General features: G+C 29.2%; 1 protein-coding gene across 1 annotated transcript in view; it reads left to right on the top strand.

The window, feature by feature from the left end:
* The window catches only part of LOC145252818 (protein AATF-like), a 54,390-nt gene that overhangs the window by 11,553 nt on the left and 20,007 nt on the right, over positions 1–22,830 (top strand). The window contains exons 4-8 of the mRNA XM_080112790.1: positions 5,972–6,237; positions 9,974–10,114; positions 13,193–13,304; positions 19,190–19,354; positions 20,415–20,523. Of these exons, the coding sequence (XP_079968916.1) occupies positions 5,972–6,237; positions 9,974–10,114; positions 13,193–13,304; positions 19,190–19,354; positions 20,415–20,523 (793 nt within the window). The remainder of the gene's footprint in view (positions 1–5,971; positions 6,238–9,973; positions 10,115–13,192; positions 13,305–19,189; positions 19,355–20,414; positions 20,524–22,830) is intronic.

Genomic DNA, 22,830 nt, shown 5'->3' with positions numbered 1-22,830 from the left:
AAGCTTTTATCTTTACATCATCAATGCTCTGATCCCCATCTGACATCAATTGAAATGGATGGTTCTCGTCTTGGGGAGGCTCCATGTTTTGACAAGCTTCTGGGTTTGACCTTTACTCCTGATCTGAAATGGAACATGTACATCAAATCTGTTGCCAAGGTTGCTGGAAAAATGTTAGGATCCTTCTACCGCTCCAGTAGATATCTCACTGCTAATGAAATTCTCTATCTATATAAAAGCCAAGTACGTCCAAAGATGGAGTACTGCTGCCATATCTGGGTAGGAGCTGCTAAAAACAGCCTATCCTGCCTTGACAGTGTACAAAATAGATTTCGTAATCTAAGTGGGGGATGCTCTTTTCTCTTCCCTGCAACCTCTCTCCCACAGAAGAGACATTGCGAGCCTGTTGTTTTATCGTTATTTCCATGATTGGAGCTCAGACGAGCACCTATCTCTGGTCTCCCCTCGCCAATCTTTCACAAAAAACACCCGTTTAGTTGAAACCCTTGTCAATAATTTTCCCCACTCTTTATCTGTGCCTAAATCAAAACGTAGATTCCATGAACAAAGCTTCTTTCTTAGAAGTGCACGCCTGTGGAACTCTGTTCTGCTTGCCTGTTTCCCACCAGACTACAACTTGGATGTCTTCAAGTTCAACATAAACAAATTCCTGATTAACCGCCCCCTTAAGTAAGACACTTTATCAGATCTCTATTACTAGCGATTACTATGATATTATCCTACTGATTACTGTATACGCAATAACCCTTATCCCCGAGTGGCCGCCGGGCCTTGATAAGTGGTGACTTCCTTGTAAGAAAAAAAAAAAGTTTCCACACCAAAACTTGGAAAAGTTTAAAAAAATTAATTTTTGTATTTTGTTAGGCAGCCATTGATAAAAGTGGAAATACTCGTAAAGGGGAGATAAGTCAGTTTGCCATTTAACCAAGTAATAATAAATGGTGACTCAACAAAATAAGAAAACTTGATTCTTGATTAAAATTTTATTCAATAATTTTTGTGCACATATTTATTATGAAAATATATTCAAGTCTTTTTTCCTTTTTGTCTTTTCCTTACATTCACCCATAACAAGGCATATCACCACTTGTACTTAAGGGCTACTATTTGGGACCATGCCTAGGAAAGATTAACAAGATGTTGGTTTACATTATATTTAAATTTCTGCATATCAGTGGAAGCAGTTGGCAGGAAGGAAATTCCAAAATCTAGCTATTTGAGGGAAGAAACTATTAAAGCTTTCTGGTATTTAGGTACCTTAACAGTGAAGGGGTGAGATTTTGTTGCTAAGCATGATTGGTGGGGATATGTACATCAAAGTGGCACCAGTGCAACAAGTTCATCAGAGCACATGCCATTAAAATATTGTAAAACAGGCACAGAGATGCAACATTGCGGTGTTGGGACAGAGGTTACAGCTTAGTTGACAAAAAGGGACCTACCCTGCAACCTCTCTCCCACAGAAGAGAAGTTGCGAGCCTATCCTTGTTTTGTTATTTCCATGGCAGGTGCTCGTCTGAACTCCAATCTCTGCCCCCCCCCCTTGCCAATCCTTCACGAAAAACACCCGTCTAGCTGAATCCACTGTGAAAAATTTCCCCCACTCTTTATCTGTGCCTAAATCAAAACGTAGATTCCATGAACAAAGCTTCTTTCTTAGAACTGCACGCCTGTGGAACTCTGTTCCGTCTGCCTGCTTCCCACCTGACTACAACCTGGATGTCTTCAAGTCCAACGTTAACAAATTCCTAATGAACCGCCCTCTTAAGTAAACACTTCATTAAATCTCCACACTAACGTACTGTACTTGCAATAACACTTATCCCTGAGTGGCTTCCGGGCCTTGATAAGTGGTGACCGCCGTGTAAAAAAAAAAAAATTAGATTATCCCCCCCCTTTTTTTTTTTTTTTAGACATCTAAGAGGAAGATACTAGTGGCAGATGCTTTGTAGCGGTACAAGATGCTCTCAAGTGTGAGTAGTCTTCTAGCACGTGCGATTTTCATACGTGCACCATACTGTGTAAGGATTTTGTATAAGTATTCTTTTTAAGGTGACATCCATAAACAGCAAAGACGATTTACTAACTTTCATGAATAAAAACATTAGAAGCGTTACGAAAATGTTCTTTTAAAGCTTCTCTTTCTACCCTAGATTATTCTCGCTGGCGATATGCAAAGTATAAAGAAAGAAAAAAAGAAAGAAAACGGACTGACCATTTGATCTAATTTTAGTGTTGGTTTTGAAACAACTATCGAATGAAAAAATATTTTTTATCCTCTGCACTAATTTCGTCTCTGGTGATTATAAGGGAATAAATATTACAGTTGCTGCAGCCTTGCAGTTATAATCGAAACAAACACAATGGTAGGATTAACAAAAAATATATTAGCGAAAGTATGTAACAGAAGTATACATCATGATTGTGGGGCCATAACTGCCACGAATCACTACACAATAGTGATAGTTAACTAGACTTTGGAATTCTCTTCTGGGTTCCTGCTTCCCCAACTGTACTGACATGCAGAAGTTCAAGTGTAATGTGAACCGAAATCTTGCTGCCCAACTCCCTACACAGTACCCCTGATGCTTATGTCCCCGATAGTAGCCCCCTACAACACAGTGGCAATGTGCCTTGTTTGGGGTGAAAATGTAAAAAAACAAAAAAAAAACTATATATGTAATTATATTTATAATCTCTGGATAAATCCATTATTCCAGGTATGGGTAGATCAGCTTCCCCTATAGCCAGGTTTTTCATATTTTTTTTTTTTTTTTTTTTTTGGGTCCTCTGACAAAGGAGGATTGCACCTAGTAATTCACCCCCGTTTGTTCGCAATTTTTTCTCAATAACCACGCCATGGGTTTTTAAAAAAAATTTTTTTCAAAAACATTAATCATGGTGAAAGTAATTTTTTCACTCATGGAGGGGGACCTCGCATGCTTGGCTTTTTTTTTTTTTACCATAATCTGGTTGGGTCCACACGGAATATGATGATGTAAGATTTGATATTGTATCTTGTATATTTTCTGGCTTTTAACTCTAGGCACACACAGGCAGCATTAGTTTTCCTTTATTTAATGGACTCGCATGATTGCTCGGTGTTGTGGACAACAAATTAAGAATTAAAAAGTGTAACATTATAAAACATCTCTTAAAACTTCTTGCTGTATCTATTCCCTCCTCCTCTCTTTTCCCTCCATCTGTGGCAACTGGAAAAAAAATCTAACAAATCAATACATAGTATTAAAAAAAAAATCAGTTGAAATGTTGCTCTCCCCCCTCCTAATTTATCTCCTGTTAACTCTCAAAAGAATGATTATTCAAAATAAATGTGCTTATGATTTGGTGCAAAAGAGTATGTCGGCTTTGTGCCTTGTGTGGTTTTTAACTTTTAGCTTGACACACAGACAACGTTTTAAGTAAAAGATAACTTAAAAAATGATAGAAATTAAAATGTAAGAATAAAAATGAATGGCATTATGGTAGCAGAAAAATACATGGATCCTTATTCATGACAGCATCAAAGAGGCAATAGGGTGGGGGTGCTGCTAAATAAAAAGAAAAACTTTTGCATCAATGCAGTTCTTGGGGATATGGTTTCATAGACTTGAAATACTTTTGGCTAAGAATAAAGTGTAGTATCTGTTCTGATACTACACTTCACTTTTTCTGTTCTTGGTCAGTGGAGGAGAAATCCTTCATAATTCAGACAATTTTTTATTTTTGCTTCTATCCAGAGTGTCCCTTTTTGGGGAACTGGATTTTCCCCCAACATTAAAAACCGACCTTTGTGTCTAACTCTGTCTGGGTTAAGAGGCAAGTAAATAGGAACTATAGCAAAAGAATAGAGCAAGAGTTGTCTCCCTTGAACAGTCCAAGTGATTTAAAAACAATCTTTTTTTTTTTTTCTTGCAATAGATTGGATATAAGTCTTCCATTTTAAATTTAAGCAACAATTGAATAGTTTTATAAGGAAAATGAAGGGGGTTGTTTTTAACTCTTGCCAGTTATACAAATCAATTACCTCATTCCATTTTTATTGGAAATAAAATTTTATAAGGGGTTCAAGTCCCGTTGCGGGTGATGCATCATCCAATTTCATGCTGATAATATCTTTACAGGGTTCGTACAAGCTTGAAAAGTCCTTGAATTTTGACTTTTGCCTTGAAAAATCCATGAAAGTATGGAAAATATCTTGAAAATGGTATTCTTTACGTCCAATAAAAATTTGTTGAAATATTATAAATAAAATCAAAATCTCTACTAAGAGAAGGACTACTTTGAATTTAACCCTCATATTTTTTTGCGGTTGCAAAATTTTTAAATTGCTTTGATAAATGGAAATATGCAGAATGGAAAACTTGCTGATTTTACATTTGAAAAAATGGTTGAGGGTGTTTGGCTTAGTAATGTTGGTCCATTGCTTGTAAAGATGATTATGATCATATAATTGTTTTGTTTTTTTTGTTCATCAATTCGATCCGAGTTTCAAAGTATCTCCTGCGTATTTGGGATGATTTGTAACAAAGATACTGATTGCTCTCTTTTCGGTTTGTTTCTGGGGAAACAACCAGCCAAAGTTGGGTAAACAAACCCAAAAGCTGCCCCGCAGTAAAAGTTAACTCCGCTACTTCTATGTGACCTCATTAATCTAAACACCCGGGCAAAATATAAAAAGGAAAATGTGTATGTCTGCCAAAAATTTCAACATGCACGATGGACACTGACAGAATTGGTATCGTTTGAAAGGTCAGTCTCTTGGACGGCAAATATACAAAAATTGGTGTGTGCAGTTGTTTTTTTTTTTTTTTTTTTAATCTACAATTGTCACCCTCTCCACAATAAAATATATTTTGCTCAGTTTTGGCAGATTATTTTAAGCATATTTGTACCCACAAATAAAGAAGGGGGTGGTTTGTAGGCAATATAAATATCGATTATGAAAAAAATGTACACCATTATAAAGTTCATTCTTTACTTAATTGATGAATATTTTGTATTGATTGGATAATTACTTGATTTTTGGTAGATTTTTAAAGAGAGGCTCCGTCAAAAAATACCTACTCCCTCCTTTCGTTTTGGCCGTGCCTACTCAGTATCCTTGTGTATTGTTGATCTCTTGACTGCCTGTCATGTCTGTTTTTTTTCCTCCTTTTGCTGGGTTGTGTGACCTGCTTTGTTTGCAGGCTGCACCTCCTGACTTGTGCATGCGTTAAGTAGTTGATCTTTCCCCCTGTTGTCTTGATCTGACAGTTTGACCTCATCGTTTGGTGTGCTTGTCACTGGCTGTCAGCATGTGTGAACTTCAAACACTACACGTTTATAAATAAATGAACCGAAATGATTCAATTTTTATAAGTGTTTGTCAGTGTGTGATTATAGTCAGGGTTCTTCTTTATTATTACAACGAAATTCTAAAATTGAATTTCAAACGAAACCAATAGTATCTACTGAATTGTCATGTCACAGTAATGAAAATATCCAAAAATTACAAAAACCGATTGGTAGAAAATTAATTTATTAATGAAAATAGTTTATAAAGACAATTAGTGAAAATTGAGTTTTACAAAAAAAAAAAAAAAATGGAGTGTTCTAATCATAACAAAAGGGAGATAAATCTTTTCTGCAAAATCTTTGACCAATTTAGGAAAATTTAATTTTCACTAATTATCTTCAAAAATTGCTTTCATTAAGAATTAATTTTTTACCTTATCATTTTTTGTTATTTTTGGATATGTTCACTGCGACATGGCTATTCAGTAGATACCATTGGTTTCACTCTAAATTCAATATTTCAAATTTAACTACAATAATGAGGAAGCACCAGAAGATGAACTGAAAAAGAGGGGAGGGGAATAATTCGATCAGTTTGAGTTAGTGTTATTTTGTTTGGCAAATTGAACTCTAATAATGCATTGTTTTTTTTTTATTCTTTTTACAACTTTAGTATGAAAGACTTGGGCTCTGATGGTTTTAGTGATGAGGATGATGAAGATGATGATGAAGAAATGGAAGAAGATGATGGTGAGGAGGATGATGATGATGAGGATGATGATGTAGAAGAAGAAACTGATGAAGATGATGTAAGTAATGATGAAGAAAGAAACGAAACCATCGAACGAAGCAAGAGAGAAGAAAGAGATGTCCAAAGTTTTTCTAAACTTGACATTGAAGGTGAAAAGGCGAAAGGGAAAGCCGTTCAGTTTCAATTGGGTAATTTTTTATTCCTACTTTTTTTTTTTTGTGTATGTCTATTTGACTATACAGGATAACATGTTTAACAATGGAAATAATATGCTTCTATTTTTTTTTTTTTTTACTTTTTATGTTTTAAAATCTGATTTCTCTTGTCATTTTTATTTCAAAACTTTTTTTTTTCCATGAAAATTTAAATATCTACGATTTTATTGTTTCAAAATATTTTTTTTTTTCTTTTTATGTTTTAAAATCTGATTTCTCTTGTCATTTTTATTTCAAAACTTTTTTTTTTCCATGAAAATTTAAATATCTACGATTTTATTGTTTCAAAATATTTTTTTTTTCTTTTTATGTTTTAAAATCTGATTTCTCTTGTCATTTTTATTTCCAAACTTTTTTTTTCCATGAAAATTTAAATATCTATGATTTTATTGTTTCAAAATTTTTTTTTTTTTTTACTTTTTATGTTTTAAAATCTGATTTGTCTTGTCATTTTTATTTCAAAACTTTTTTTTTTCCATGAAAATTTAAATATCTACGATTTTATTGTTTCAAAATTTTTTTTTTTTGTACAATTTTGATTATTCAGACGACCAAGCTGATTTTGATTGTTATATCAAATTTTTTAACATTTGGTTGCTGTAATCTCTAACTTCCTCAGATACATCTTTCTAAACTTATGGTGGTAATAGGGAAACTGTGTGAAGTATCAAACTGAATTATTTATTCTATGAGGAGGGTAGATTGTTCTTATTCTATCAGCCACAACAAGGTAAAAGTGTTAATTGTAGTTATTATTGTCTATATTAAAAATTGAAGTTTCAACCTCTAAAAGACTCATATTAAACCATTATTTCCAATTGTGCAATTCTCGTATGAATCTTGTCCAGATATGTAGTTGTGTTTAATATAGAATTATTATTACATCTCGCTATAAAGATGAGAATAGTAGTTTGAATAATTTTGATTATAAACTGAGTAGATGGAATAAGTTTGTTGTACTGGTTAAAACCAAGAAAGAATATTTTTTTACAGACGATAGCTTTTGGTGAAAAATGCGTGAGACCATGTGTGTTCATGCGTACGTGCACATTGTTGATCTCTGCCGATGAAGTGTGAACTGAGATTAAATATTTTGTTTAATATTGTTACCGAGGTAGTTCATGGATTGTAGAGTTTGTTCATGATTTTGCAAGGTTTGGCTTACCTCGATAAGGCTGGATAGTACGCAAAAGTTTGTTTCATTACAGAATTGGTTCACGTGTGTAAAACCACACTTAGAATGCATGGGGCCTGTCATCACTGTCACATGCCACTGGGGAAAAGAAAAAAAAAGAGAGGGACAGAAGAAAAAAAGGGGAAATTAGTATCGATACCTGTCTGCCAGAGGCGAGGTCAAAAAGGTCGATAATTGCATATTCTTTCCCTTTTACGAATTGTCTGTGTGTTCGCTTTGCACAAAGCTATTTGGCAAACTAGTTTTTAAACCGAAGTATCTCTACAAATTCAGGTAACTTTTGTCATTACTAAGTAACAGAGCATTACAACTGTTGACCAGAAGAAGAGTCTTTTAGGCAGGTTTTTGTAGTATGATGACGTATGAAAATGAAACCTGGCCAATGAGGGTTGAGGATATGTGTTGCATGGATAGAAATGACATGAGAATGAGATGATGGATGCATAATATGAGTCTTAAAAAGAGGCTTAGATCTGATGACCTTAGAGGAAGATTAAATCTGGACAGTTTAGATAGATGTGTGCGGGAGAGTAAACTTTGTTGGCATCGGCCATGTTGAAAAGATGAATGAAAGTTTACTTTTTGTAAAAAAAATTCCATTTTTAATTCTGAAATATTTTTCTTTTATCTAAAATTTATAAAAGTGTGAATTTTTCTGTTTCAACTTGAAGTCAAAGTTCAAAAATCCAATGTTACTTACAAAAACGAGTATAACTCCAAAGTTCAACTTAATAAAAAAAAAAACTAAACAAAAAAAATCTTTGATATATATATATATATATATATATATATAAAAGTTACAATAAGTTTACTAAGGTAATCAAAATGGTAAACTTAAAATATATTATAAATATTAAAGAGTTAATATTTACAAGTAAAATAAACTCAGCCAGATGTAAAAAGCTCAATAAAACCGAAAAGGAAATAGAGCTTATAATATGAACAAATGATTAATAAAACATGTTAAAAGACATCTTGAAAAAGAGTTAAAAACATATCTAATTTTAAAAAAGGAAGCACAAGATAAGTGGATAGTCCTTAATCCGCGGAGTTTCGAAGAAATACTCTCTTTCTCATCAGAGGGCAGGAATTAGCAAAATGCAGGATTGAATTCGATCCTGCATTTTGCTAATTCCTGCCCTCTTTCTTAAGTGAAATTTTTTTTTTTTTTTTTTTTTTATTTTTTTTTATTAAGAACTTCATTCCATAACAGATACATACAATTTAAACTTTTTTCGATATTTTCATTTTTTTATGTCTTGATTAAACTGTACAAGTACCAAAAAAATAGCAATAGTTACACGCTATTTACTTCCCTTTGGAACTCTCTGGCGTTATAGTAGGCAAACATTTTATTTTCACTAATTTTTGTCAAAAAATGTTTCCTTAATTTTTTTTTCTACATTATCGTTTCCAGTAATTTTTGGATATATTCATTACTGTAACATGACAATTAAGTAGAGATCATTGGTTTGCCTTGAGATTCAACATAAAAATTTTTGAATTTCACTATTTAGTGTAGTTGCACCCTGGTTTTTAATAACCATAAAAAGTATTTTCAAAAATTATTTTTTTTAATGTATTTATTGAGTGCAAAAAGTACCAATTTGTCCCCAGGGGAGATAACTCTTGCCCCACCACCTTTATATTGCTGAGCAAGCAAATTTTGACCATTGCAGTTGAATTTTACTCTGTCTCGTTTCTAGGATATTTTGACTTCTCGAAACGAGAGATGTCACCTTTCTCTTTAATTACATTCTCTCCCAGACTTTTTATTGCTATTTTTTCTGCACACATTGATATAATTTTTAAGAGTTCCTATAATCTGTTTGAAAAAAAAAAAAAAGGTTCTCATCAGAATAGAAATGTTAGCAACATTTAATTAATTTTTTTTATTGACATCTCGACACAATTCTATTGTCATTATACAATATCTTTTTGAACTTCACATATATTGTCATTTGGCTTTTGCAGAAATATGATCTACATTCTTAATAACAACAGAAAGTAATTTTATTCAGTTTCTATCAAATTAAATTTTATCCAACTTGGAATTATGTTAAAATGGAAACATTTTTCACTAATAACACACAAGAAACAGCAGCAGCACATATGCAAACTGTTGTATATAGCACATATACATCTTAAGTACCATTTACAATTTCTTTCCTTCCCCCTCTTTTTTCTCTTTTATCCTCCTTTCATTCTCCCTCTCTTTCCCTCTTTTTTTCCCTTTGTTTAAAATTCAATATTTAATATTAAGCCATTGTTTAATCCCGGGCAATTGCGGATAGGAACATGTAGTTAATAACAAAAAAAAGAATGATCCTTGGAGGTAAAATATTCATTTGCTCGAAATAGCAAATAATATATAGACATTAAAACTTCTATCCTAAGAATGACAGATATGTTCAAAATCAACTTCAATTTTTTCATTATTTTATACGGTCCCGAGCAATGCCGGGTAGCCCTGCTAGTCTTTTAATATATATATTTTTTTAATGTACGTTTCAGGTTTGCTGGACAATCTTTTAGAAGCAAGAATCAAAGTTCAAAGGATCGTATCTTCCATGAACCAAATTCCTCAGCCAGACACATGGACAGATTTTATGAATGAGGGGGGAGGAACTAAATTCTCTGCAGCCGTCACAAAAGGTTTGTATTATAAGTAACAATTATTGATTGTAATATTCATTCCCTTGGAGGTCACCAAAGACTGGTGGTGGGAGGGGTTGAGTAAAAAAAAATTTTTTTTTTTATCCTTGGGTGTTGTTTTAAAAACAATATCGAAACTAAGTCGAATGATTAATCAGCATTTCTGATAAAATTCTGTTTGAGATAGGTATATTTGCTGATGACACCAGACTTTCAATAGACATCAGAAAAAAACAAAACAAATGTGCATACATCCAAGACACTGGCTGAAACCTTAGGGAATGACCTCCAGTTTGTAGTGGAATGGGGGACATAAATGAATGGTAATATTCAATGCTACTAAGACTAAACTTCTTTCCTTTTAACAGCTACAAAGGAATCTTCTCAACCATGAATTGCCATGACAAATAACATCCTGCCTGGGCACTCAGCATCCAAACTTCTTGGCCTAACATCATCATCCAAGCTCCAACCTTTGTCTCATCTATGTTGCTTCCCTGTGTCTGTTTTAGAAGTACTTTAACTGAATGTGCTCTGATGAACTCTTATCACTTGTGTCCCCTTGATGTACATATTCCTGACTAACCTGACAAGCAGCAAAATCCCTTCGCTGTTGCAGAAAGCCTTCAACGCTGATACTTTCTTCCCTTCAATTGCTACTAAATGTAAACAGACATCTTGCTGCTCAACTCCCCATACTTGCTTATTACACATGATCCCAAATAGTAGCATATGGCATAATCACGTTGACACACCGGTTCTTGCTAGATCATTGAAGTTAAGCAATCTTGAGCCTGGTCAATACCAGATGGGTGACTAATTTGGGAATTCCAGGTGCTGTATGTAGGGGGATGTGAACACATTCCTGCAAAAGTTGCAAAAACCTAATGCCGTCATCTTCCCTAACATGGATATACATGTGACTGGGGACCACTTGTGCATTTCATACTCCCAAAGAACTTATTCCTTCATAGGAAACAAGTTAAACCCACATTAGGTTTAGTGTCGCAGTTTCGTTTTAGTTTCAAATAGTAACCCCTTATGTTTAAAGTGGCATTATGCTTTGTTTGTGGGTGAATGAAGAGAAAAAAAAACTTGAACCAGTTGTCATGGAAAGGTTTTCAAAGAAATATGCAACATTTTTAAAATTCTTTTAATGAATTATTTGTGATGAATTAGTTGTAATCAATTATTTTCTAATGAATTATTTCTTATGAATTATTTCTTATGAATTCTTTGTAATGAATTAGTGATGAAAAAAAAAAACGCTATTTAATGGAAGCAACAAAATCCCTTGATTGTTGACATCCCTAAATGGTAGAAAGCCTTCAATAGTTTCTTCCCTCATGAATCGCTAATGAATTCCTTCTCTAGTTTCTGCTTCCCTTATTTTACTAACTTGCAGAAATTTACATATAATGTGAACTGACATCTTGCTGCTCAACTCCCCACAGTCCTTTTTTAGACAAGATCCCAAATAATAGCCCCTTAAGCTTTGCATGGCAATATGCTTTTTTGGGGGTGAAAAAAAAATTAACCAGTAGTCAGGGAAAGTTTTTAAAAAAAATATACTTTTTTTTTTTACTTGGGAATCACCACTTATCAAAGCTTAAAGGCCATTCGAGGATAAGGGTTAATGCATGTAAGATGGCAGTGTAGTAATTGTTAATGGTGTAAATTGGGTAGATATGACAGTACTCCATTTTAGGGCATATATACAGAGAGAGGATTGCATCGGCAGTGAGATACCTGCTGGAGCAGTACAGTGATCCAATATTTTTTGCAGCAATCTTGGCAACAGATTTGATGTATATGTTCCATTTCAGATCAGGAGTGAAGGTCAGTCCCAGAAGCTAAATATGTTTGAACTATCCGTACTGAGTTTGCGATAGATAAAAAAGCGATAATATTTGGTGTGAGTATAAGAACTAATACAATTAACAATAAGAATGCAGTGAATTCACAATCGTTTCATTAATCTACAGCCGTGTTTATAGTTTTACGGAATTAGATTAATACTTTTTCTCTTGACCCTGTTATCTAATGTCGAGAGCCAGTAATTAAGGGAACATAAACCTGACCTCTATGTTGATCTCTGTTGATGTTGAACAACTCCAAGAATACGTAAATATCTACAAAGCCAGTAACTTTCTCCTTTCTTTTCCAAAATAATGACTAACCTGCCTGATGAAGGTCGAAGGTTACACCAACCAAATAACACTCAAGATGAGAACAATAGTCCGATCAAAACAAGTAATAAAAACTAGAACAGTTTGGTACCAACACTGTTGCAGGAGCTGTTAAAATGAAATCATAGGCAACGTTGTACTGCCTTAGGTGCTCCACTCTGGATTTTTTTCTCAAGGTTTACTCTTGAAGTCTTTCACATGGGTGGGTATGTCACAAGGCAGGAGAGATTTGAAATTGAGTCTGATCTTCCTCTAGATGGACTACCTTCCATGGCTGACAAACTCTACCTACCGAAAGCAACTGGTTTAATTTGTTAATAAATAAAAAAGAAAAAGAAATGCAAGTATCATGGGGACAAGAAACACAGACATGCAAATTTTATTACTAAAAAAATGAATGAAAATTTTGGCTCTTGTTCAGAATTCCCCCGTACTAAAAAGCAACAAAGAAAAATCTTTGGAACAAAAAATATATTCCAAAAATCAGGTAAATTGATTGAATAGTTTGTTTTTTATAATTAAGAAAATAAAAATTTTCTGAATAAGAGAAGAGCAACTGTTTTTCGTCGCCATCTTGAAAATACTTTCAAGAAACAATAACAATAATCAAAACTTATAAAATTTTTGTTGTAATGCCTACGAATTCCCATTAATTGCTTAGAAATGATTTTCTTTATAAAAATAAAACTACTTGATCAACTTACCTGATTTTCGGGATACGATAGATTCGTTTCGTCACAGATATGTACAGTATACAGATTTTTCTTTATTTTTGTTTTTTAATATCGACGAATTCTAGATAAGAACTAATTTTTTTTTCTGAAATAAAATTTTATAAAAATTTCACGCTGTTGAATTATTTATGTGAGATAAAAAATAATTTTTTTAGTTCAAGGTTCACTATGCAACATGATGAACTCGTTGGTGGAACTGCAGACGACAGTTCTGATGACGAACACACAAACTCGACACATCGTAACAGGAGAAAAAGCCAAAGAAGAGTAAGTGAATCACTTTTTCTTTTTCTTTCATTTATTTTTTTCAAAACATTTTTGTTGTAGTTTGCTTAAAGCATTGTGTATAGTCTGTAAAAAGTTGTGTTTGAAAGATATGACAATGCAGTCGTGTAGAAAAACGCCTTTGCATTTGGGGCAAAAAGAATAATCAAAATATTGAAAGATTCTAATAATTTTCAATTATAAAATATTCATTTTCCAACCATAACGTACTGAATTGGGATGGCAAAGTGTTAATTCCTCAAATTTTTGAGGTATATCTCATCTTCAGGAGGAAGAAAGGAAAAAAAAAAACTATGTGCAAGCAGTCGATAGTAGTTTATGCTGGAAGCAGTTTCACAGTCAGTTTCACATGCTTGTTAAATTATTTTTGAAATATGGTTGTTATTACTATTGGTTATTGTTAAATATTATTACAACCTTTATCATTAATAATTACATTATTATGCGTTTCACTTATAATTGTTTAATATTTATGCACACATACATTCACATATCTTTTTTTCTGTATTGTTTACTTTCCTTCTGTATTGTCCATATGCAAATTAATGCCACATATAAAAAGGACCCATTTATACAAAATCCAAGTTTTTCACTAGTTTTTCTTTCCTCACATTCTGCTACCTAACAGGCTAAACAGATTTGCTGCAATTTGTGTGAGAAGATTTCTTCAACTACAAAATATATCAACATTTCCTGCAACACTTTAGCCTCAATAGCAAAACAACTATGATATTTTATAATATATATGATACAATATTTTATAATAATATATATAATACAATGATATTTTATAATAATTAGGGTTACGACAACAGAATATTCTTCTTAAAGTTTTGACTCTCGAGTATATATCCAACATAGTTAGACAGTTAATCAACCGAGAACCACATTGCTCTATATGAAAGCATATGAGATATAAACAGATACACACTCGAGAGTTCAAACAAAAAAAATAATATTGTTGTCCTAGCCCTAATAATAATATATATAATACTACGATATTTGATAATAATTTATATGATAAAATATTATAATATATGATACAATGATATTTTATAATAATATGATACTATGATATTTTATAATAATACATATGATACTATGATATTTTATAATATATATGATACTATGATATTTTATAATATATATGATACTATGATATTTTATATATATGATACATTATAATATATATGATACTATGATATATTATAATAATATATATGATACTATGATATATTATAATAATATATATATGATACTATGATATTTTATAATATATGATATTATGATATTTTATATATATGATACTATGATATTTTATATATATGATACTATGATATTTTATATATATGATACTATGATATATTATAATATATATGATACTATGATATATTATAATAATATATATGATACTATGATATATTATAATAATATATATGATACTATGATATATTATAATAATATATATGATACTATGATATATTATAATAATATATATGATACTATGATATATTATAATAATATATATGATACTATGATATATTATAATAATATATATGATACTATGATATATTATAATAATATATATGATACTATGATATTTTATAATATATGATACTATGCTATATATATGATACTATGCTATATATATGATACTATGATATATATATGATACTATGATATTTTATAATATATGATACTATGATATTTTATATATATATGATAATATATTTTATATATATGATACTATGATATATTATAATATATATGATACTATGATATATTATAATAATATATATAATACTATGGTATATTATAATAATATATATGATACTATATTTTATAATATATACTATGCTATTTTATAATATATATGATACTATTCTATTTTATAATATGATACAATGATATTTTATAATATATATGATACAATGATATTTTATAATATATATGATACAATGATATTTTATAATATATATGATACAATGATATTTTATAATATATATATGATACAATGATATTTTATAATATATATGATACAATGATATTTTATAATATATATGATACAATGATATTTTATAATATATATGATACAATGATATTTTATAATAATATATGATACAATGATATTTTATAATAATATATGATACAATGATATTTTATAATAATATATGATACAATGATATTTTATAATAATATATGATACAATGATATTTTATAATAATATATGATATGATATTTTACAATACATATTATACAATGATATTTTATAATATATATGATACAATGATATTTTATAATATATATGATACAATGATATTTTATAATATATATGATACAATGATATTTTATAATATATATGATACAATGATATTTTATAATAATATATATGATATGATATTTTACAATACATATGATGCTATATTTTATAATATATATGATACTATGATATTTTACAATACATATGATGCTATATTTTATAATATATATGATACTATGATATTTTATAATATGATTCTATGATATTTTATAATATATATGATACTATGATATTTTATATATATGATACTATATTTTACAATACATAAGTTGCAATAGTATTTTATAATAATGTATATGATACAATGATATTTTATAATAATGTATATGATACAATGATATTTTATAATAATGTATATGATACAATGATATTTTATAATAATGTATATGATACTATGATATTTTATAAAAATGTATATGATACTATGATATTTTATAAAAATGTATACGATACTATGATATTTTTAAGAATCTCAAAAAGTTACCAAATTTATTTTTAAAATCTTTTTATGATATTGTTTTATTTATTTGCGGACTGTTACCCTCATCTTCATAGTTGTTTTCTTCGGGACTGGGGCGCAGTGGATAGATGTGTTGAATCTCTATGGTCCCAGGTGAGCATCGTCTGAAGATAGTGGTTCCAATCCTACCCAAAGCCAGGCAGAAGATTAGTTAACCAAAAAAAAAAAACGTGAGACAACAACTATGGGAGACAATAATTACTGTGAATACAGTTACAAGACTCAGCATTCTTTAATCACCTGAAGAAGGCCAGAGGATGAGTTGACCGAAATGTCGTGAAACAACAACTATGAAGATGAGGATAACAGTTTGCAAAAAAATAAATGAATATTCAAAAATGATTTCAATAATAAAAAAAAAATAAATGAATATTCAAAAATGATTTCAATAATAAAAAAAAATAAATGAATATTCAAAACTGATTTCAATAAAAAAAAAAAATAAATGAATATTCAAAAATGATTTCAATAATAAAAAAAAAATAAATGAATATTCAAAATGATTTCAATAATAAAAAAAAAATAAATGAATATTCAAAAATGATTTCAATAATAAAAAAAAAATAAATGAATATTCAAAAATGATTTCAATAATAAAAAAAAAATAAACGAATATTCAAAAGGATTTCAATAATAAAAAAAAATAAACGAATATTCAAAAAGGATTTCAATAATAAAAAAAAAAAATGAATATTCAAAAGGATTTCAATAATAAAAAAAAAATAAACGAATATTCAAAAGGATTTCAATAATAAAAAAAAAATAAACGAATATTCAAAAAGGATTTCAATAATAAAAAAAAATAAACGAATATTCAAAAAGGATTTCAATAATAAAAAAAAATAAACGAATATTCAAAAGGATTTCAATAATAAAAAAAAAATAAACGAATATTCAAAAAGATTTCAATAATAAAAAAAAAATAAATGAATATTCAAAAATGATTTCAATAATAAAAAAAAATAAACGAATATTCAAAAAGGATTTCAATAATAAAAAAAAAATAAACGAATATTCAAAAAGGATTTCAATAATAAAAAAAAAATAAACGAATATTCAAAAGGATTTCAATAATAAAAAAAAAATAAATGAATATTCAAAAATGATTTCAATAATAAAAAAAAAATAAATGAATATTCAAAAAGGATTTCAATAATAAAAAAAAAATAAACGAATATTCAAAAGGATTTCAATAATAAAAAAAAAATAAACGAATATTCAAAAGGATTTCAATAATAAAAAAAAAATAAACGAATATTCAAAAATGATTTCAATAATAAAAAAAAAAAATGAATATTCAAAATGATTTCAATAATAAAAAAAAATAAATGAATATTCAAAAAGGATTTCAATAATAAAAAAAAAATAAATGAATATTCAAAAAGGATTTCAATAATAAAAAAAAAATAAACGAATATTCAAAAAGATTTCAATAATAAAAAAAAAATAAATGAATATTCAAAAGGATTTCAATAATAAAAAAAAAATAAATGAATATTCAAAAAGGATTTCAATAATAAAAAAAAAATAAATGAATATTCAAAAAAGATTTCAATAATAAAAAAAAAATAAACGAATATTCAAAAAGGATTTCAATAATAAAAAAAAAATAAATGAATATTCAAAAGGATTTCAATAATAAAAAAAAATAAACGAATATTCAAAAGGATTTCAATAATAAAAAAAAAATAAACGAATATTCAAAAATGATTTCAATAATAAAAAAAAAATAAATGAATATTCAAAATGATTTCAATAATAAAAAAAAAATAAATGAATATTCAAAAGGATTTCAATAATAAAAAAAAAATAAACGAATATTCAAAAGGATTTCAATAATAAAAAAAAAATAAACGAATATTCAAAAATGATTTCAATAATAAAAACAAAATAAATGAATATTCAAAATGATTTCAATAATAAAAAAAAAATAAATGAATATTCAAAAGGATTTCAATAATAAAAAAAAAATAAACGAATATTCAAAAGGATTTCAATAATAAAAAAAAAATAAACGAATATTCAAAAGGATTTCAATAATAAAAAAAAAATAAATGAATATTCAAAAAGATTTCAATAATAAAAAAAAAATAAATGAATATTCAAAAGGATTTCAATAATAAAAAAAAATAAACGAATATTCAAAAAGATTTCAATAATAAAAAAAAAATAAATGAATATTCAAAAGGATTTCAATAATAAAAAAAAAATAAACGAATATTCAAAATGATTTCAATAATAAAAAAAAAATAAATGAATATTCAAAAAGGATTTCAATAATAAAAAAAATAAACGAATATTCAAAAAGGATTTCAATAATAAAAAAAAATAAATGAATATTCAAAATGATTTCAATAATAAAAAAAAAATAAATGAATATTCAAAAGGATTTCAATAATAAAAAAAAAATAAACGAATATTCAAAAGGATTTCAATAATAAAAAAAAAATAAATGAATATTCAAAAGGATTTCAATAATAAAAAAAAAATAAACGAATATTCAAAAGGATTTCAATAATAAAAAAAAAATAAACGAATATTCAAAATGATTTCAATAATAAAAAAAAAATAAACGAATATTCAAAAGGATTTCAATAATAAAAAAAAATAAACGAATATTCAAAAAGGATTTCAATAATAAAAAAAAAATAAATGAATATTCAAAAGGATTTCAATAATAAAAAAAAAATAAACGAATATTCAAAATGATTTCAATAATAAAAAAAAAATAAATGAATATTCAAAAAGGATTTCAATAATAAAAAAAAATAAACGAATATTCAAAAAGGATTTCAATAATAAAAAAAAATAAATGAATATTCAAAATGATTTCAATAATAAAAAAAAAATAAATGAATATTCAAAAGGATTTCAATAATAAAAAAAAAATAAACGAATATTCAAAAGGATTTCAATAATAAAAAAAAAATAAACGAATATTCAAAAATGATTTCAATAATAAAAAACAATTTTTTAATCTTGTTTGAAATTTTTTTATCTTGGAAATTTTGCTTGTTTTGTTTTCAGGGATAGTGATGAAGATATTTTCAGTGATTTAGACGACGAAGACGATGATTCTGCAGACCACGAGATGTTGAATGACAGTTTGAAAAAAGAACTAAAAAGAAAACTTACGATGGATCAATTTCCAATGTTTTTGATCAAGCGTGCTCGGAAATTTGAGCCGTACAGGTGAGGACTAATCTTATCACTTTTAAGAATAAACTTTTCTTATATCTGATTTAACAGATTTTGCTTTTAGAGAATTATAAAGAACTAGCAGGACAACTTGGCATTGCCCGAGGCAAAAGTGTAGCATTTTTTTTTTTTTTTTTAAATCTTCTATTTTTCTACCTTTCTCTCTCTTTTCCACTCACATTTTGTGCTCCCTCTTCCCAAACCCCCTTTTCTCCTCCCATTCCTCTCTAGCTGGACATAAAAACACACATCCACACAGACAGCTCTCCCTCATATAATAGATTGTGGAAATAACCTTTTTCTTTCCAAATTTTATCTGATTTTATCTGATTCTTTTATTCTCATTTCATATCTAAATGTCAGTAAGCCAGTTTTTTCTATATTTGCATTTTCTATAATTCTGGCTCTTTTTCTCGTCTGATGAGAAGCATTTAGCTTCGAAATGCCATGACCTGAAGAGGTTTTTTTAATTAAATTTCTCCTTAACTTTTCTTATTGCTCTGATGATATAATAAAGTTATATATAACTTTTATTTCTCATTTTCATTTAATATTAATGTTTTTGCTCCCTTTAATAGTGTTGAGCTTTTCTTATCTTGATAACTATTGCTTTCTTAAAGATTTACACTATATATATATATATATATATATATATATATATATATACACAATGGATAAAGTTCTAGGTAAATTCAATTCTAAGTGACTTTTCTGAAGGTTAAAGGTTCAATCACCATTGTGGGTGATACTTAGAATTATGAATTACTTCTACCCATTCAAAATTCTGTGCAGATTCCAATAAAACACAAGAAGGTCGGAGGTTACATCGTCCAAAACGTGAAAATAACATTCAAAATAAGAATGTTAGTCTGAATAACCCAAATATCTAATGTCAGTATTAAAAAAAAAAAAAAAAAATTTTTTCATGGGTAGTGTAGTACCCCCCCTCCCACCCCCTCCACTTTCTTCCTGCTAAGAGTTATGTAACAGCAGGACACTATCCGATTCTCTTTATCAATGTATCATGTAATGAATGCCTCATATTTCTTTGCAGAAATTCTACAATCCAGAAATGGGACGATAAGACGAAATTATCGTCTGGCAAGATGAGTAGTAAGTCGTTCAGTGCACTTGACCAGTCGGCCATGAAACAAGTGAAACAGGTATGATTGATTAACAGCTCAAACTCTTTAGCATTTTTTTTATTATTAGTAGACTTTTAAGAATGGAACAAAGATGATTTTTACAAAAACATCTCCGTTGCGTATAGATTTTTCTTTTGATGATTTGAATTAAGTTTTCCTTCCGAATGAAAAATTTTTATGGAAATTTTTAATGATATTAAACCTTAACCTCTGACCTTCTTCATGTGTATCTCGTCAAACTCTGGAATCTTTCTGACAGACTCTGGGATTTGTATGGAATATTTGAAGGGAAGCCTTTATTTAATCCATGAAGATGGCATGCTCTTGTTCCGTCAGTCTTTAAAGTTGTAGGTAATTTGTTGCAACTGTATTCTTCTGCCCCCCCCCCCCCCCTCCAGTTCAAATGGCTTTTTTTTAGAAACTGGGGTTAATGTGATGAGCTAATAACCTGGATGTACCAAGTTCAATTTCAGATCGTTCCATAGAAACACGTACATAAAATGGAATTGCACCCAGGTGCTTATTCAGATTGGCACTTACGAGATGCCTTCAATAAGTTTCCAGACTTTTTTCGTATCGGTGATTTTATTGATAGTACAGAAACTCTAGACTCCTTTGAAATAATCTCCTCAGGATGTACCGTTCCAGCAACTTCTAGAAGGCCCTTGTCACAGCCTTTCATCTCTTCAATTGTCTCCAACAGATGTGTTTAAGGGAAAGTATAGTGATAGATTGCCCTCTCACGAACTAAGAATGAGTACAATTAGGTAATCTATTTTTGCAATCAACTCGGTAGATGAATAAACATTTATGGACGAGAAAAAAAGCTAGCTTTTAATACAACAGAAATACATAAATTAAATACTGAAATAAAATGTAGTTATTAATATTTGAATCTAAAAATAAAAAGTGCGAATTAGTATAGAAATCACTTATCTCAAAGACACTTCCATCTCCAAACTGCAAACTAGTGAAGAATTTAACTTTTAATAGCGTTCAGAAGATTTTTTTTTTTTTTTTTTTAAATTAACCGTTAAAAGAAAAGTGTGATTTTATTCTGAACTTTAACTAGTCACGTTTTAAGAAACACGATATAAAAGAAAAGCGGATGGGGGGGGGGGGTTCTTCCGAAGTTTGCATTTATATTTACTCTCTATCGCCCCCACAACATATCTTAGACATATCTAAGTGTTATATAGTTATTATTATTATTATTAGACTATACCACTTGTGCGCGTATGTTACGTGAGTTCTTATTAGTAATGATATGACTCTTAGTGAGAGTTCTTGTCTTATTACATATGATGTTGTATCTTAGAGAGAGAGATGTTGTTGTAATGACATTTTATAACACAGACCTGTAATAACAATACAATTTACCTTTTTGTAGAAATCACAAACACAAAGATGAGCTTTATCCAAAACACATGATGAATTTATTTAATACGACCGGTTGGGATTTCCTCATTAAGAACTCAAAGTTTCACATCTTAGTTTCTGAAGTGACGTCTCGCTTCAGACGTCCGCCTGTCTCTGTCTCCCCTGACTGTCTCTCCTGACTGTCCCTCTGACTGTCTCTGACTCTCTCCACGACCAACTAACTCCCACCTCCTATATTGAGAAATCCATGCATCCCGGCCACGTGAGCAAAATTCACGTGTTTCAACATGCGCGACTTTGCACGTTTTCGACATTGATTTCCCAATAACCTATTTTTCTTGTGTTGTTTCCACAAAGGAATTTAACCTACATATCTAATTTATTTAACTCATATTTTATTATCCACATTCTTTTAACAATTGAATAGTTTATTTATTATTTATTTCATCCGAATTAACAATTTACTGGACATTCCATTTAAACCTATTGTTCTTTAAAACTTATGTCCAGGGTTCGATTTATGCTTTCTCTTATTTTCATTTTAACTAATCTCTCTATTTTTATACTTACATGAACAGGGGACAGCCCTTATCATGTAACATCCCTCCCTTCCATATTTCACAAAAAAATGTATGCTTTTTTAACTTTAGTACAGTTTTTATTTTTACATCTACACAACCACACGGCTAGAAAGATCAGGCTAAAAAAACACACAAAAAAAAAATCTCTTTCAGTCAGCCCTTCACAGCCGACTTCACAATTATTTATTTTTTTATAAGATCAGGACCTTTCTGATCTTAGTGGCATTTACTTTTTGAGTGTAGGATATTTACCTATGATACACATCAGCTATTTTCCGAGCCACCCATATACCGCAGACTAGAGGGTTTCACCTTTCTTGAAATGGACGACTTCCTTCGTCTCAAAAGTGTTCTGATCTCTCTT

The sequence above is a fragment of the Euprymna scolopes genome, chromosome 29 (genome assembly GCF_053919585.1).
Source record: "Euprymna scolopes isolate OS-2025 chromosome 29, ASM5391958v1, whole genome shotgun sequence".
Lineage (NCBI taxonomy): Eukaryota > Metazoa > Mollusca > Cephalopoda > Sepiida > Sepiolidae > Euprymna > Euprymna scolopes.
Note: the sequence above shows the minus strand (reverse complement) of the source record. Positions and strands in the feature narration are given on the sequence as shown.